The sequence below is a fragment of the Ochlerotatus camptorhynchus genome, unplaced genomic scaffold (assembly GCF_037179485.1).
Source record: "Ochlerotatus camptorhynchus isolate MF236.1 unplaced genomic scaffold, CSIRO-AGI_Acam_v1.1 ptg000433l, whole genome shotgun sequence".
Taxonomy (NCBI): domain Eukaryota; kingdom Metazoa; phylum Arthropoda; class Insecta; order Diptera; family Culicidae; genus Ochlerotatus; species Ochlerotatus camptorhynchus.
This window is the reverse complement of record NW_027040919.1, coordinates 1,287,478-1,306,623: the sequence shown is the minus strand read 5'-3', so window position 1 is coordinate 1,306,623 and position 19,146 is coordinate 1,287,478. Positions and strand designations below refer to the sequence as shown.

General features: G+C 41.9%; 1 protein-coding gene across 1 annotated transcript in view; it reads right to left on the bottom strand.

Moving 5' to 3' along the window:
• Positions 1–18,642, bottom strand: part of rudimentary (carbamoyl-phosphate synthetase 2, aspartate transcarbamylase, and dihydroorotase rudimentary) — a 59,200-nt gene extending 40,558 nt beyond the window's left edge. The window contains exons 1-4 of the mRNA XM_065234350.1: positions 18,336–18,642; positions 17,463–17,892; positions 508–4,067; positions 336–440 (exon numbers count right to left, since the gene is read on the bottom strand). Of these exons, the coding sequence (XP_065090422.1) occupies positions 336–440; positions 508–4,067; positions 17,463–17,874 (4,077 nt within the window). The 5' untranslated portion in view covers positions 17,875–17,892; positions 18,336–18,642. The remainder of the gene's footprint in view (positions 1–335; positions 441–507; positions 4,068–17,462; positions 17,893–18,335) is intronic.
• Between the last annotated feature and the right edge of the window lie 504 nt (positions 18,643–19,146).

Below are 19,146 nucleotides of genomic sequence, written 5' to 3'. Positions count from 1 at the left end.
GCACCGCTATTCATCAGAATCAGTAGCTCTTCGTGAGTCGCCTTGGGCCATCTATGGCAAGCGCGTCATACTAAAAAGTATAAACTAAGTGAACCCCGCTCAAATTCCTATTCATACTCAAAACACAAGGACTGTCCTTTGTATTTTTTTATAGAATGCTATTGCAAAACTATTACAGAATCTGACTAAATCTCATGTCTTCATTTCTACGGAAGACTCAAATGAAAAATAAGGAACTATAGGTGACCACGGCTACCACAATGGAATTGACGATCCGTAGATACAATTTTGTCATACTATTTCAGCTATAAAATGTAAAATAGAACAGTACTTACATCAACCCCATGCTCGGTGTAGAAATCTCCCGTCCCCATTGACGCGTACAGTTTGTAGCCCATCTTATGCAGTATACGGATGCTCGGCAACAGTTCCATTTTGTGCTGCGAAAAAGAAACGAAAAATTCATCATTAACCAATCCATCGCTCCACCTCAAGCCCGTTCCTTACTTTAAAACTTCCAATACTCAGCAGAATCGCCCGTTTCGGAATCTGGAACCCAGTCGACATCATCCCCTTCAGGTACGCCTCATACTGATTATCTCCGAAGCATGCCACCTCTCCGGTGGAAGCCATCTCCACACCCAACATCACATCGGCCCCGGCCAGTCGTGAAAAACTGAACTGCGGAACCTTAACGCCCACCTTTCCACACCCGTGCAGCACATCGACCGGTTCCACACTCAATCCGACAATCACTTTCGTTGCCATCGCGACAAAATCGTGGTTCAACGTCTTGGACACGAACGGGAACGAACGAGATACCCGCACGTTACACTCGATCACCTTTAGTTCGTTATTCTTCGCAATCAACTGCATGTTGAACGGTCCACTGACATCCAGCAGAGCTGCAATGTCCCGCGTGATCTGCTTAATCCGTTCCAACGTTTCGGCATTGATGTCCTGCGGTGGTGTCATCAGCGTAGCGTCTCCCGAGTGGACACCCGCATTTTCGACGTGTTCGGATACGGCCATGCACAGAATCTCTCCATCGGCGGCAACGGCATCCACATCGATCTCTTTGGCTTCGACTAAGAACTTCGAGATCACCACTGGATGTTCTTTACTCACGTCAGAGGCGTGCTTAAGGTACGTTTCCAGATCCTGATTGGAGTAGGCAACGTTCATTGCTGCTCCGGAGAGGACATACGACGGACGCACCAGACAAGGGTAGCCCACTTCTTCGCAGAACTCGATCGCCGATTGAAGGTTTGTTAGTTCCTTCCAGCGGGGCTGTAGGATACCTTTTCTGTCCAACATACGGGAGAACTTGAATCGATTTTCCGCTCCATCAACCGACTCTGGAGATGTTCCCAGAATTCTCGCCTGCTGACGGTGGAGATCCATGGCAATGTTGTTCGGCAGTTGACCGCCCATCGATAGGATGATGCCATCAGGTTGTTCCACATCGTAGATGTCCATGACCACTTCGAAGGAAATCTCTTCAAAGTACAAACGATCGCACATGTCGTAATCCGTGCTGACCGTCTCCGGATTGTAGTTGACCATGATTGTCTTTCTGCCGAGGTTTCTCAACTCACGCAGACAACCCACTGCGCACCAATCGAACTCTACCGAACTTCCAATCCGGTAGACCCCGGATCCAATCACCATCGTGTACTGACCAGGAAAGTCGATATCGTTTTCGGTCGCGTTGTATGTCATGTATAGGTAATTTGTAGATGCTGGCCACTCTCCAGCTACCGTATCAATCTGCTTCACAAACGGTAAGACTCCCGTTTCCTTGCGCTGCATGCGTACCGCCAACTCCGTACTCTTGATCAACTCCGCAATCTGCTTGTCCGAAAAACCAATCTTTTTCGCCTCCAGCAACATGTCTTTCTCCGGGAGTACCGACGATTCTTCCAATTTCTGCCCAAAATCGATGATGTTCTTCATTTTCACCAAGAACCATCGATCGATCTGCGTCAGCTCGTAGATCTCATCTACCGTGTAACCTTTTCTCAATGCTGCAGCCAGAACGAACATTCGCTTATCCGTTGGTTGTTTCAACTCCTGCTCGTTGACCTCTTTCAAGTACGGATCAAATCCATTCACATTGTCCACCATTCGAAGGGCCTTCTGAAAAGCTTCTTCAAACTTTCGACCAATTGCCATCACTTCACCGACACTCTTCATTGAACTACCGATATGCTTGCTGACTCTCGCAAACTTGGCCAGATCCCAGCGGGGCATCTTCACTACGCAGTAATCCAAACTAGGCTCGAAGCATGCCGTCGTGACTCCGGTTACTGAATTTTTGATCTCCGGAAGGGGAATCGCCAGCGCAAGCTTCGCTGCTACATAAGCCAGAGGGTATCCGGTGGCCTTACTAGCGAGGGCAGAGCTTCTAGATAGACGAGCGTTCACCTCGATGATGTAGTACTCCTCGGAGAATGGATTCAAAGCGTACTGAATGTTGCACTCACCGACGACTCCAAAGTGACGAATGACCTTGATTGCCGTAGTACGGAGCATATTGTATTCGCGATTGGAAAGAGTTTGCGAAGGAGCTACCACGATACTCTCACCCGTATGGATTCCCAACGGATCGACGTTTTCCATGTTACACACGGTGATGCAGTTGTCGTATGCATCACGAACGACTTCGTATTCGACTTCCTTCCATCCCTTGAGCGACTTGTCAATGATCAGCTGATTCGAGTGGGCGAGAGCCTGCTGAGAAAGCACCTTCAACTCCTCCCGATTGTTGGCGAACCCTGACCCAAGACCACCAAGAGCAAACGCCGCCCTGGCCATCACCGGATAACCGATCTTTTCTGCCGCCACAAGAGCTTCCTGAACCGAGTAAACCGCATCCGACGGAGCTACCTTTTCTCCGATCTCGGCAACTCGTTCCGCGAAGATCTTCCGATCTTCGGTCTCAATAATCGAAATGATTGGCGTTCCCATAATTTTAACATTGTATTTGTCGAAAATACCTGCCCTCTGCAGTTCAATTCCACAATTCAACGCCGTTTGTCCTCCAAAAGTGAGCAGCACTCCACCGGGTCTTTCGGCTTTGATCACCTGCTCCACATAGTTCGGAGTCAGCGGAAGAAAGTATACCTTATCCGCCAAACCCTTCGAAGTCTGCACCGTCGCAATGTTGGGATTGATCAACACCGTTTGGATTCGCTCCTCCTTCAACGCCTTGATCGCTTGCGATCCCGAGTAGTCAAACTCACCGGCCTGACCGATCGACAGACCTCCCGATCCCAAAATCAACACCTTTTTAGGTCGACTCGTGTCAATCTCCCGCTGGGGTCGGTATGCCAAAGCCTCATTCAGCCGTTCCTTCACAGTCATCTTATCCGCTCCAGTGGCCTTGAACTCCTTCACCGTGTCCAAAAACACATCAAACAAAACTTCCAAGTCTTCCGGGCCCGCGGTATGCTCCGGATGAAACTGGACACAGAAGTACGGTTTACTGTTATGTACGATTCCCTCGTTCGTGTGATCGTTGATGTTCGTGAATAACTCCTCCCATCCAGTAGGTAAGCGGGAGGCATCCACCGCGAAACCGTGATTCTGCGATGTCATGAAACACCGCTTAGTTCCTTTGTGAATGCACGGCAAGTTATGACCACGGTTACCGTACTTCATCTTGTACGTCTTACAACCCGCCGCCGTAGACAACAGCTGATGACCAAGGCAAATTCCGAAGATCGGCTTTACTACCGATCCCTCCCCCAGCAGCTGCCGGATGTTTGCAACGGTATCCTTACACATCAGTGGATCTCCCGGACCGTTGCTCAAAAACAGACCATCGTAGTTCTCCGGATTGAGCTTAGCATTCCACGGTACAACGTCGACGCGAGCTCCACGGTTGACGAAACACCGAACCTGATTCAACTTGAGACCGCAGTCGATGGCACAGATGCGAGGTGAACCGCCTTCGTTGTAGGTGACCGACTTGGCCAACGAAACCTCCGCCACCAGATTGCGTAGGTTCTGGTTTTGAAAGACGATACCGGCGGCACTGGCAACGTGGCCTTGGACGATTTTTCCTATTGGGATGAGAAAGGGAATTATTGTTAGACATGGGAAGGAACAGATCGAGGGGTCGATGGAAATTTTTAATTAATATTGCCAATTCAGAGAAAAATCAGCGTTTGCCTTTAGATAATCGGCTTTAAAAGCACCTTGTTGTCAGTTGCGTTGTATTTTTCCCCCTGCAATGGCAATATTAGCAACAACATGTTAGAACACGATATAACTTATGAAAAATTCCTATCTGCCCAACAAAACATTGCCTATTTAGCAGTACCACGCCAAAAGATGAATCGATAAAACTTTGCGTAATTATTTGTTATGGGAAATCATTCATATTAATGTCGAAATTTGGCCAATTTGGATGTTGTAATTTTTGTCAGTTTTTAAATAAATTGTAGCACGAAAACGTCACCTCTGGTTGAAATGACGTCTGGTACAAAGTTGTAGTGAAAAATAAAGTGTTTCTGGGTCAGTTCGCATCGTGCGGATCTATTTGATTTTTGCTGAAGGAATTGTAAACTGCGTTTCTTACTGCTAAATATTACTCGCAAATTGTCTACCTTGTTCGATTCTTATTCGTCTTCGATCCTTGTTTGGACCCTACCCGAGGCAATCCTGTTTGGATATCGATTTGGAAATTTCCTCTTCGATCCTTCGGATTCTTATAGTAATCTGCTTGAAAGTCGATTTGGAGAAACTTTCTTCTGCCGCCATGGCGCCTAAACGCAAAAGAAAGGGGCAACCTCTCGTTCCCCCATCTGATGTAATTTATTTGAGCAATCAATTTGATATGCTCACGGATGATGAGAATGGCTAAATCCCATGTAACATTCCCGGCTTAATCCAAAATGGAAAAGGTCCCCTCTATTGCGATAACCACTTCCGATTTCCAAGCAGCGGCAAGCCTGAGCGTCTGTTCTCCAGGAGGAGTGGCTCACAACAGCGTCTGTTCCCCTGGACTCTAAGCACAACTGTGCACCCTGGTCCTCCGGAAAGTTAGGGGGTTGGTGTCAGGCCCTGCAAGCCAGCCGTAAAAAAAGTATTGCAACGGAAAATCAGCAACAGAGGAATACGAACCGAGACCAACGGCAACGACCCCAGCGACGAAATAGGACTTTATATCTGTAACTGTAACCAGTTCGTTTTTTGCTAACATGGTTAAAATGTATACATTTAATTATCTTAAAGATAAATCGTCCAGCTCAAACCTTTGTAGGGGTAAGAGGTTGGACCATCATCATCATCATCATCATCATCACCAACACATCTGCCGGCGCCGGTGGTGTAGTGGTAAGCGTGACTGCTTTCTCACCCCAATGAGTCTGGGTTCAATCCCAGCTGAGGTCGGTGGGATTTTTCTGAGGCATAAAAATCTCTGGTCACGTCTTCCTTCGGAAGGGAAGTAAAGCCGTTGGTCCTGGCCCATGTATGTGTTTGAATGGGTGCGATATCCTACGCAGGTGTGGAAGCTGCCTTCCTGCACATTGAGATTGCCGTCAATGGATGGCAATCGATGTCCGTCGGTGATTGGCACTAGATTGCGCAACAGAGACCGACGTTAAATAAAGGAAAGATCATCACCAACGCCACCTTTAGAGATATGGTGTTAGTTTACGTAGGAGAACTGAGAGTTTCGTCAAAGTGACGCTTGATTTTTTTTTTTAAATATAAAAACAATTTCATCGCTATGAAAAATCATCCTTGATTTAATGTTATACAGCATTTTACAAGACGTTTGTTCTCAGCTAACTTTTCAACTTATTGTTATTAATTGGAAACATCTTACGGCTACCATTCAAACTAAACATTACATTGAATCTTGAAAAATATGTTTGATATTTACAAGAGAAAAAAATTAATGTTTACAACCGAGACTAGAAATAGGACCGATTTCTTTGTGCAGCTAGGTTTTCATAGTGATATCTTTTCGTCAAAGGAGGGAGGTGGATGTCAAATACGAACAATCGTCGCCTACCTTGCATAACTAGTTCCAAACGTAAACAATCCATAAGAAACCTACAGGGTTTGTTTACGTTTGGAACCAATTTCATACAATAATGATCAGTAGGCTGATTTGACAGCACGTCCCACCCCAGCTTTTCGTCGATGGACTGTCAGCTGCAGGATCAGGAACCTAAAGTATAAGCCCAGTTATTTGTGTTCTCGCAGCAAACCAGAGTAATCCAGAGTAATTATAAGTAAATCTGAGTACAAGAGGTACTCTAATCAAAGTTGACTTCCCCTCGGTAATATCCATTAAAAATTTTACACGGAAATGAAAAATTGTCAACCCATAACATTTTGTATGGATCGTCCAAGGGGTTGGTCACTTGGCACAGTGTGCCGAAAACAGATTCGGCACAATATGGGCACACCTGGGCACACTAATTGGCTCCCAGGTCAGACATTTTAACAAAACTTGCAGCACTGCTATTTTACTATCATTGCTTACATACCGGTTGAGTTTTAATTTCAAAATTGTTTCTCAAACAACTGAATTGGATTCATTCAGAAACATTAACACATTGAAGCCATGTTCAAGGCCAATATAAACCGTATTCTCCGTTTTTCAATCGTAAAAAAGAATATGATTATATACTGGAATGACTTAAACTAAACTGAGCTGGAAAAACGAGTGGGATTAGGGAAGGAGGTATGGGAGTGGTTAGTCAAAACCTGAGTTGTGAAGCATAATGTTCCGGATATAGAGGGATTACTCTGGTTGTGACTGATACCATTGGTGTTGATAAGCGCGTTATATATTTGTCGAGGCAGAGATAGCAGGTGATCATCGCAGATCACAATGCTGGATCAAGGCGTTCCGCAAAGATACTTCCGCAGAAAACTTTTAATTTGATTTGGTAGGGGTACAATCCGATCAGTCGATCACTTTTCCTGGGGGCATCTTTGGCTATTGCTTTTATCCCAAAAAAAAATTATGATTGTGGGAGACGTTCAAACTTCCACACAATCACTTTTCATGGTTCTGTACACATTTCCTCGAACTCGAAGCAACGTGGTAGTGTCCAATCATTTCACGATCTTGAGACCTTCTTTCCCCGGCTCCCTGGCAGAGGCATCCCTTGCCGAGTTTTTCACGTTGTTATTCTTCATGCTAATATTGTTCTCCCGAGTCCTTATCAATTCCACTAACAAGCAGTCGAAATTGAAGCCAAGTTTCGTACACGGTATGAAAAAAATACCTAAAAGTAAGTTCTTTTCACTCATCTCGGCAGTATAGTGCAGGAACCCAAAAGTAGGTAAAGCGGGTGAATGTAGTTTCCATTTTCTTGTGTGCAATTCTTATAGAATTTTCCACTCGCTTCCTACCCAAGAGTAAGTTAGTTGTACCCAAAAGTAGGTTAATATGATTATACTCAACGTTGGGTTCCCACTCTTTACTACCCCTGTTGGGTGGTTTTGCTCCTCCGTTTTTGACATTAGAAGGAGAAAAGGACACCAACTAGTCAAAAGTAGGTAAAAGTGAACTGGGTACTTTTTTCTTACCGTGTAGCAATTCCAGTCTCTAACTGCTTCGGATTCGTTTCAAACCATTCGAACTGTCAGAAATATCGGGTTGCCAAACATACCCAAATATTTATTGTTCCCTAATAGTACGTTCAGACTATAGAGTTATAACAACAACAGTCCGCATCGTGCTCTCTTGCCGTGCGGATCTATTTGCTTTTTGCTGAAGGAAGTGTTACTACTACCTAAAGCTACAACAAATTTAAACAGCACTTTTCAGTGCTCAACCTGTAAAAATTTTCTACCTTGTTCAACTCTTATTCCTCTTCGATCCTTGTTTGGACCCTACCCGAGGTAATCCTTCTTGGATATCGATTTGGAAAATTCCTCTTCGATCCTTCAGATTCTTATAGTAATCTGCTTGGAAGTCGATTTGGATAAAAATTTACTGCCGCCATGGCGCCTAAACGCAAAAGAAAGGGGCAAACTCTTGACCCCCCTTCTGATGAAATTAATTTGAGTAATCAATTTGATTTGCTCACGGATGATGAGAATGATCCATCATCCAAGAAAAATTCTAGTAAACTTTCCCGGCTTAATGCCAAGAAGGAAAAGATTCCCCCTATTGTGATAACCACTACCGATTTCCATGCTCTTCGCATGGAACTTTTGAATTTCGTGAAAGTTAAGTTTTCACTACAAATTGGACGTCGGGGTGAATGCCTTAACTGAAATCTTACTGAGAAGAAGCACAAATTTTTTACTTACGACACCAAAACTGAACGTGTGTTCAAGGTTGTCATGAAAGGACTGCCCAGTGGTGAATCCCTGGATCAGATCAAAGATGAACTGGCAAAATTACTTGGAGTTGTGCCACTCCAAGTAATCAAAATGAAAATGAAATCCCGTCCTGGCGATTCGCGCAACGGGATTTCTAATGATTTTTATTTAGTTCACTTCAAGTCTAGTGAACTAAACAACCTTAAGGCCTTAGAAAAAGCTAGCCTTATGCTCCATGTCCGAGTGAAGTGGGAACACTTCAGGAAGACTGGAGGAAATTTCCAAAACCTCACCCAGTGCCGTAAGTGCCAGGGATGGGGTCACGGAACTAAAAATTGCTACATGCCAGCTAAATGCATGAATTGTGGTGATTCCTCTCACGCAAAGGACGACTGTCCTGTGAAGGAAGATCCTAAGAAATTTAAATGTTCAAATTGTGGTGAAAACCACAAATCCAATTTTTGGGAATGTAAGACTCGCAAAGCGATCCTACAATCTCGTTCTAACCGTCAGGTAGGAAACGCTCCACGTTTCCGACCAGGTACAAATTCCTCTGCTGTTAACAACGGTCAGCGAGGAACAAATTCTACATTCGTACCAGTAGGTACAAATATCTCCCCTGCTTCAAATGTTTCATCTGTACCTACTCCTCTCGCTGCTAACAATGTTCAGCGAGTTAATGGAGCTACCTATGCTGCTATTGCAGCGGGTAGAAATCAAAATACTAATGGAAATTTTGACAATTTTGACTTAGGAAGCATTACTGCCCCCAAAATGGAATTTTTACAGAAATCATTAATTGACATGATTTCTGATATGCTTAAATCTAACTCCATGTTTGATGCTATTCAAACTGGAGTAAAATTTGCAAATAATATTGTCATGACTTTAAAATTCAGTAATGGATTTTAAAGCATTAAATATTGTAAATTGGAATGCTCGATCTCTTAAAGATAATGAAGACGAGCTATTTAACTTTTTAAGAGTTCATAATGTGCATATTGCCGTTATAACTGAAACGTTCCTTAAACCTGCCAATAAGGTTAAGAAGGACGCAAATTACTTGATTTATAGAAATGATCGTCTTGATGGACCCTGTGGTGGCGTTGCCATCATTATTCATAGACGAATCAAACATAAAATTCTTTCTTCATTTGAAACCAAAGTTTTTGAAACTTTGGGGGTTTCTGTTGAAACAAAATTTGGACAACTTACGTTTATAGCTGCCTATTTGCCATTCCAATGCGTAGGCCAGCAAAAGAATTTTCTCAAGGGTGACCTCCAGAAACTTACCCGTCATAGGTCTAAATTCTTCATTATTGGTGATTTTAATGCAAAACACCGCTCATGGAATAATGCTCAAAGCAATTCCAATGGTAATATTCTGTTTGATGATTGTTCTGCAGGTTATTACACTATTCAATATCCAAACAGCCCAACATGCTTTTCTTCTGCAAGAAATCCCTCCACTATTGATTTGGTCTTAACTGATTCATGTCAACTTTGTAGCCAATTGGTTACCCATGCTGACTTCGGTTCTGATCACCTTCCAGTAACTTTTGAAATATCCCAAGAAATAATTTGTAATCCCAACAGCTCTACTTTCAATTACCATAGAGCTGATTGGGAGCAGTATCGAACATTTATGGAATATAACTTCGATCCAAACATTCCTTTGCAAACCAAAGATGAAATTAATTATGCTCTTGAATCTTTGACTACTTCTATAGTTGAAGCAAGAGCTGCCTCAGTACCAAAATGCGAGGTTAAATTCGATTCAATTATAATAGACGATGATCTTCAGCTCTTGATCCGTCTTAAAAATGTCCGTAGAAGACAATATCAAAGAACACGCGATCCTGCCATGAAGGTTATCTGGCGGGATTTGCAAAAACAAATTAAAAAGCGATTCTCTGCCCTGAGGAACAAAACTTTTGAAAATAATATTTCCAAATTAGACCCGAGTTCCAAACCCTTTTGGAAACTCACAAAAATTTTGAAAAAACCTCAAAAGCCTATTCCAGCGCTTAAAGAAGGTGGTAAAATTTTGATCACAAATTTGGAAAAAGCTCAGAAACTTGCTAAGCAATTCGAGAGTTCCCATAATTTCAGTTTGGGTCTTACTAGTCCTATTGAGAATCAGGTTGCTCGGGATTTTCTGAATATTTTCTCTCGGGAAAATATTTTTGATGATTCCTGGGGGACTGATTTGGACGAAGTAAGGTCTATAACTAAAAAATTTCAAAATATGAAAGCTCCAGGTGATGATGGAATTTTCTATATCCTCATCAAAAAACTCCCAGAGAGTACCTTGTCTTTCTTGGTAAAATTATTTAACAGATGTTTCCATTTGGCATACTTTCCTGATAAATGGAAAAATGCAAAAGTTGTTCCAATTTTGAAGCCGGATAAAAATCCAGCTGAAGCTTCTAGCTACCGTCCAATAAGTTTGCTTTCTTCAATAAGTAAACTTTTTGAAAAGATAATTTTGAATAGAATGATGCTTCACATCAATACGAACTCAATTTTTGCAGATGAGCAGTTTGGATTTCGCCATGGGCATTCAACTACTCATCAACTCTTAAGAGTTAACAATTTAATTCGTTCAAACAAATCTGAAGGCCACTCAACTGGAGTTGCTCTTCTAGACATAGAAAAAGCATTCGACAGTGTTTGGCATGAAGGTTTGATTGCTAAATTGAAAAAGTTTAATTTTCCACTTTATATTATGAAATTAGTTCAAAATTATTTAACTGACAGAACTCTTCAAGTAAATTATCAAAATTCCAAATCTAATCGACTACCTGTTAGGGCAGGAGTTCCTCAGGGTAGCATTCTTGGGCCTATATTGTATAACATTTTCACTTCGGACCTCCCTGATTTGCCTCAGGGTTGCCACAAATCTTTGTTCGCTGATGACACAGGCATTTCCGCTAAAGGAAGAAGTCTTCGTGTTATTTGCAGCAGACTTCAGAAAAGTTTAGATATTTTCTCTTCTTATTTACAAAAATGGAAGATTTCTCCCAACGCTTCCAAAACTCAACTTATAATATTTCCACATAAGCCTAGAGCTTCGTTTTTGAAACCTAGTAGTAGTCACATAGTCACTATGAACGGAGTTCCAATTTCCTGGTCAAACCAAGTGAAATATCTTGGATTAATACTTGACCAAAAATTAACTTTTAAAGATCACATTGAGGGCATTCAAGCCAAATGTAACAAATATATTAAATGTTTGTATCCTCTTATAAACAGGAAATCCAAACTTTGTCTGACGAATAAACTTCTAATATTTAAACAAGTTTTTAGACCGGCCATGCTTTACGCTGTACCAATATGGTCTAGTTGCTGCACTACCAGGAAAAAAGCACTTCAAAGGATTCAGAACAAAATTCTGAAAATGATTTTGAAGTTGCCTCCCTGGTACAGTACAACCGAAGTACATAGAATTTCGAATGTTGAGACTTTAGCACAAATGTCCAACAAAATAATTAATAATTTCAGGCAAAAATCGTTGCAATCCTCAATTGCAACGATTAATTCCCTTTATACTTAGATAAGATTTAGTTTAAGTTTTTAGTTTTAAGATATCAATTGTTATACTGACATGCAGGTTAAAAAACCTGTTTAAAATACTGAATTGCCAAGACATGAACAATGTAAAAACACTTAGATATATATCATAACAATTAAGGCTGGTACGTTACTGCAGTAACTGGAGCACCTAGGTTAAAATGAAATGTAATTTATTTTGAATTTGGAACAAATAAAGAGTTAAAAAAAAAAAAAAAAAAAAAAAAAAAAAAAAAAAAAAAAAAAAAAAAAAAGAGTTATAACAACAATCAATACGAAACTAACGATTTTAAATTGGCTCACTACTTGACTAGCCTATTGGTCCCGAGCAAACGATTAACGTACCCCCATTCTAGTCGAAATTCTACTACTACACAATGTTTGTTTTGATTCGCTATGAAAGTTTGACAGATAAAATGAGGGGTTAGTGGATTTTCCTATGTTTCAAGGGGTGAATCGATAAGCTTGGGACCGAAGAGAGTACCAGAGCTGAGCCAAAAAGTTGAGCACGTTATTTCGGGACCTTCTAGTCTTAGAGTTATCTCTATGGTTATAATATGTTACAGCGCTATCTTGATGGTGGTTTCTGTGTTGCAATTATTTGACAACCGTTATAACATGTTATAACTCTCCAGTCTGGACAGCATTTAAGAAATACAGTCGGTACAATGAATTGTATTGGTAAAAATATATTTCATTTTTAATTAAAACGCTTTAAAGCACCCAAGCTGTACTTGCACCTGTTATTGAAACTGGAAGGTCCCAAATAAACGTGCTCAACTTTTTGGCTCAGCTCTGGTACTCTCTTCGGTCCCAGCTAATCGATGCACCCCTCGAAACATAGGAAAATCCACCAGCCCCTCATTTTATCTGTCAAACTTTCATAGCAAATCAAAACAAACATAGTGTAGTACTAGAATTTCGACTAGAATGGGGTACGTTAATCGTTTGATTGGGACCAATAGGCTAGTCAAGTAGTGAGCCAATCTAAAATCGTTAGTTTCCACCGGTTGGTTTGGTATAATGCTGCCAATATTTTCCGTGTACTTTTCACCGCTAGGTGGCACTCTAAAGTACATCTAAAGTACATCGATTTTTTTTTTCACTTTCCGAAGCAGAGATGAGCTTCCTTTCTTTGCAGATAATCTTAATCAACAGAAATAAACATAATTTTAGTACTACTACTTGAACATGTTATACTATGTATCTTGGGTGGCGAGGAGTGAGGGTGTGTTCTGTGGTCAAGCATGTATTCTTCTCTTAAGCTCAGCGCTAGCTGGCGTTGCTAGTTCGATACGTTACAGACCCAACAGAAGTTGTTTATCAGCAACCACTGAACTGGAAAGGTACCATGGTCCCATTGATCGCAATTGAATATTTTTGAAATCAGTTAGTTTCCGGATATATGATCGGAATATGTTTCGGTGAAAATGAGCCTAAAGGCTAGAACTTTTATGGAGTAACTTAACCTAACCTAATCTTCAGCTGATGTGATTCTGACACTAGGAGACTACAATCTTCCAAGTTTACGGTGGCAATCAGACGATGACGTGAACGGCTTTATCCCGTCAAACGTTTCCTCAGAAATAGAACGTTGCCTCACAGAAAATATGTTTGCCTCTGGTTTGCGTCAGGTCAACGATGTTGTGAATACTAATGGCAGATTCCTCGATCTTGTGTTTGTCAATCTACCGGAGTACTTTGACCTTATTGTACCCTCAACTCCACTTTTACCAATTGACGACCATCACGCACCATTTATCTTGCTTCTTGACGAAAGCTGTAATGGCACAATCACAACGGACGATGGGAATGTGAGATTCAACTTTAATTTTCAGTCGTGTGATTTTGGTCGTTTGGATGACGTGCTCTCAATCATCGAATGGGATGCTCTACTGCGACGGGAATCATTTGGACGAGTCTGTATCAGCTTTCAATGATAAACTTTACGAAGTTCTTAGAGACCAAGTACCTCAAAAGAGACAACGAGCTTCTTCAGTCTACAACAAGCCATGGTGGACCTCTGAACTGCGTCATCTACGAAACGTCCTCAGGAAAGCACGCAGCCGTTTCTTTCTGATGAAGTCCGATGGTGAGCGGAATAACCTTCAGGAAGTGGAAACAACGTACAAGGCACTTGTCTTTTCCACGTATGAAAGTTACATGGCTAAGATTCAATCAGATGTCAAGCAAAATCCTTCATGTTTCTGGAATTTAGTCAGAAGCCAAAAATTGGCTACTCGCATTCCAACTAACGTTAAATACGACGAAACCATCGCTAGCTCTAATTCGGAAGCAGCAAGCCTATTCGCCAAGTTCTTCGAGAGCGTATTTAGCAAATCATCGCCTGTTCCACGCTTCAACCGCTTTGCCCATATTGCTTCACCAGACATAAATCCACCCGACGTTCAGTTTTCCGTTGTCGAAGTGGTGAAAGCCATGGAAGAACTCGACGTTGATAAAGGACCTGGAATGGACTGTATACCACCCTTGCTGCTGAAGAATTGCTCCACCGCACTTGCATCTCCCATAACATCTCTATTCAACCGTTCGCTGCATGACAGGATGTTCCCAGTGGCTTGGAAATCAGCTTCTATCATTCGGCTTCTACAAATCCGGCAACTGTAATCGAGTCACGAACTATCGAGGTGTTTCTGTCTTGTGTTGCTTGAGCAAAATTTTCGAAAAACTGGTGCATAACGTTCTGTATAACGCCGTATCTTCATTAATCTCCGGCAGCCAACATGGTTTCATGAAACAACGCTCCACGACTACAAATCTGATGTGTTACGTCAACACCTTGTCTCGCGAAGTTGAACATGGACAACAAGTTGATTCGATTTATATAGATTTCGCCAAGGCCTTCGGCACTGTACCACATATCTTGGTCATAGACAAAATGGTACACAGGGGGTTTCCGGAATGGATAACGCAGTGGTTGTTCTCGTACCTGTCGGACAGAACCGGTTGTGTTGTAGTCAATGCGGCACAATCCCAGCCGTTCAACATCACGTCCGGTGTACCCCAAGGAAGCGTTCTTGGGTCGCTGATCTTCAATATCTTCGTAAATGACTTGTGTATGCTGCTCTCTTCTCTTAACCTTTCTTTTGCCGACGACTTGAAGATTTATCGTGTCATCACTTCTTCAGAAGACTGCATGGCGTTGCAAGAGGACATAAACGTTATGCTCGTTTGGTGTAGCGATAATGGAATGCGCGTGAACAGGGACAAATGCAAAGTTATTTCGTTTACGCGACGCACTAGGCCCATTGTCCTTCAATTTAAAATGGAATCCGTCATACTGGAGCGAGTTCTATCGATTTGTGATCTGGGCGTTACTATTGACTCAAAATTGAAGTTTAACGAACATGTAGCTATTATAAGCGCCAAAGCATTCTCTGCACTCGGATTTATTCGTCGACATGCTTCAGATTTTACTGATGTGTACGCCATCAAAACGTTATATTGTTCGTTAGTGCGAAGTATCCTGGAGTATGCTGCTCCTGTATGGACACCATTCTACGCGACGCAGATCTTAGCAATTGAGCGTGTGCAGAGGAAATTCATACGATTCGCTCTACGCCAGCTTCCCTGGAATGACCCAGTAAATCTTCTTTCTTACCCTGACCGATGCCGATTGATCAACTTAGGAAGTCTGTCATCGAGGCGAATTAAAATGCAGCGTATGTTCGTGTTTGATGTCATCACAGGAGGTATTGACTGTCCTGCACTTCTTGAGCAGATACCGATCAACATTCCTCCACGTCGCTTCCGAAGTTCACCTCTACTGGCAATTCCGTACCACAGGACGAACTATGGGCATCACAATCCACTTGATTCGTGTCTCCGGGCTTTTAATGAACGACTTAACTGACGAATTAAGTCTAGAGTATAGTATTAAGTAGTTCAGTCTGTGCGACTTAGTCGAAGGCGGTGATCGTAAATAAATTAACTATCTTGAATCTCTGACTACTTCTATAGTTGAATCAAGAGATGTCTCAGTACCAAAATCTTCAGCTCTTGATCCGTCTGAATAATGTCCGTAGGAGGCAATATCAAAGAACACGCGATTCTGCCATGAAAGCTATCTGGCGGGATTTGCAAAACAAAATAAAAAGCGATTCTCTGCCCTGAGGAGCAATACTTTTGAAAATAATGTTCCGAAATTATAACTTAGTTCTAAACCTTTTTGAAAGCCCACAAAAAAAAAAAAAAAAAAACAGATTTGGACTGATTTAAAAAAAAAAGGAAGATAAACTTAAATCTTTCAAAATATGAAGGCTCCATGTGATGCTGGAACATTCTATATTATCATCAAAAAACTCCCAGGGAATATCTCGTCTTTCTTGGTAAAATTATTTAACAGATATTTACATTTGGCATAGTTTCCTGATAAATGGAACAATGCAAAAGTTGTTCTAAAATCTGCCTATTTGCAGAACCGTTTACAGGCCACATGGTGGTCAAATTGATGTAGCGATATCAGTTTTTCACTTTACTAAAGGTACGTTTTGAGGAGAAGTGAAACGAATTCTAAAATTTCTTACAACCGTAATTTAGGAAAAAATTAGGAGTAATTTAGAAAAAATAGCGGATCTCTAGGTCTACTCTCAGGAATTGACTATTTTTCCGTTGATTCCGGATATCCAGAGGACCGTTTCTGACCACCCGGTAGCAGAATCGGTCAATCGGGCACAAATTCCGGTCACAGTTGTGACATCGCTCATGAAATTGGAGCTCCCTGTTTTCTGCATTGCAGCAAACTTGAAGTTCCAGTTTCGTTGTTGGATATTTTGTGGCAGCTGTACTCTTGAAATTTTGAGGTGGTAGTATAGCGCTTGACACACATTATAAGAAAAAGTGCGGAATGGCATATAGAAATTCTCGGATATATCCGGGATCATCATTACTGCTTTCCTTCACCACCTCAACAGACTTGCCCAATATCTCAGGCATCCTGTGAACATCATCATCGATCACATCAATCGTTTGGTCTTGGGTTTGGTCACGTTTGATCATCAATTCTGTTGCCAAATCTCTGTGCAAATATCGTTGCTTCCAGAGTTTGAACTTGAAACAAACACAAAAGTAGGTGCTCAAGAAAGTGACAGTTCACATCATGAAACACACTAAAAAGAACATCTGCATAATGCTCGATAATTCGAACACATCCAAGATTATCGATGAATAGTGGATGAAATCGGATGATATCGACAGTGTTTTTATGCATTACGAAACGAATTTATCCTAAAAAATCAACATTATGAATAACATTTTATAGAAATCAATTATATGAAATGTAGAGCGGATTACTTTCGTCCCCCTCGCCAATTTCTTATAATTTTGTATGGCATCCTTAAGACTATTTCCGAACGAGAAATACGCATTGCCGTTTGATTTTCCTACGCTCATGTTAGTTCTTTCTAAGGTTAAATTTGGTCTCGGACACTTGATTGTACAAATTTCGGCAACACATTGTTGAAATAGGAGAAATGAAAACCGTGTGCAATATAATACATTGTAACGGATATGTTTTCAATATTTCTGCATGCACTTTAACATCTAAATTTTCAAAGAAACATACTCACCCAAAATCGTCCCATTCTCCCGAATCTTCTTGGTCAGCGCTCGGGTATCGACTCCACTGATCCCCGGTACCCGGTGCTTCGCCATCCACTGCGACAGCGTCAGCTTGCTTCTCCAATGAGACGGAGTCTCGCAAATCTCTCCCACCACCAATCCGGACGTCCAAATCCTATTGTTCGACTCAAAGTGCAACATCAGTCCACGCTCATCCAGGTCCTCATCCGGGATTCCGTAGTTCCCGATCAACGGATAGGTGAGCACCAGAATCTGCTCATGATAGGACGGATCGGTCATCGATTCCGGATAACCGACCATTCCCGTCTGAAACACCACCTCCCCGTCGGAATCCACTTCCGCACCGAAACTCTCACCGTGCACAACTGTCCCATCTTCCAAAACCAAAGTTGCCGGCATGGTTTTAATCGTTCCCACCTAAAAGCAAAACATAAACATTAGCCTAAGTACAATGGCCTTCAAAATTAAAAGCCGCGTAGTAAAATCAGCTGCTTTAAGCGTAAACATCAACAAATCTCGCAACAGGTGCCTGTCGGGATACGGTTTCATTCATAGTAAAATTTGAAAACAAATTCGACTGGTGTTGGTGAACTGCTCTCGGAAGGCATAAAAACAAGTTTGTAAACAAATCACGCATACAACTCCAAGGAAGATGCACTTCACTCATACTACGGAAAGGTGAAACAGTGCGAGTGAGATGGAAAAGTGTAACTTGAGAAAATGAATCTATTGCGATACCTAGCTAATCAGATTTATTGCGGCGTTGCACTATCGAATGATATTCTTGGAACTCTTAAAATTTAGTTGAGTGTTCCAGAAGTTTTCATGCCTTAATTATAGAAATAAACTGTCTAACTAACCTCACGTTATAAACGATAGATTTTAAATGTTCTACAGGTAATCCTACACCTACGCACAATGGTACAATGTTTTTCGCAAAAACACGAAACACACACAAAATTTGGCACTTAAACTTATATCACTACGTTCGACAAATCACTCTTCACAAATCTAGTGGAGAAATAGTCTCTAAATGTTACGGAATGGCACGAAAACAGTAAATTTCCACAAAACACGTGGCGCAAGCGTCTCTTTGAAAAGAGCCTCTAAACACAGTTCCGAACCGGTTGACAGTCGTGATCGGACTGAATCTGCTGAGTCGTGTTCGGTTTCCTTCCTACCAAGGCCGTGGCTGCTGCGTGCGCTCGATAGTGTTGTAGGGCTACACACGGCAATGGATGAGTAGGAAGGCCGTTGATTAGTTTCGAAGAAGAAAGCATGGATGGATGGGATCGATACGAGTGTTGGTGCCCGCGAGCGATTGTGGAACCGGTCAGGTGAGGAACAGAGCGTAGCTAGCCGGATGGAACGGAGGACGAGCGGAGAGGCTGGATCTGTAAACAACACCGGTCGGGAACGTGATACGCATACTGTTGCGAGTAGTATTGTAACCGTTGAATGATAGGTGGGTACAAATTGTCTAAAATTACTATAAGCAAGTCCATTTGTTTCTAAACGAAATAAAAGGGTTGATGAGGAAGTTGTCCTAACATTTGGTTTTATTACAGCAAAGGGGCTCAACGACCGTACCATTTAGAATGATACCAACCGGTGGAAACTAACGATTTCAAATTGGCTCACTACTTGACTAGCCTATTGGCAAAGATATTT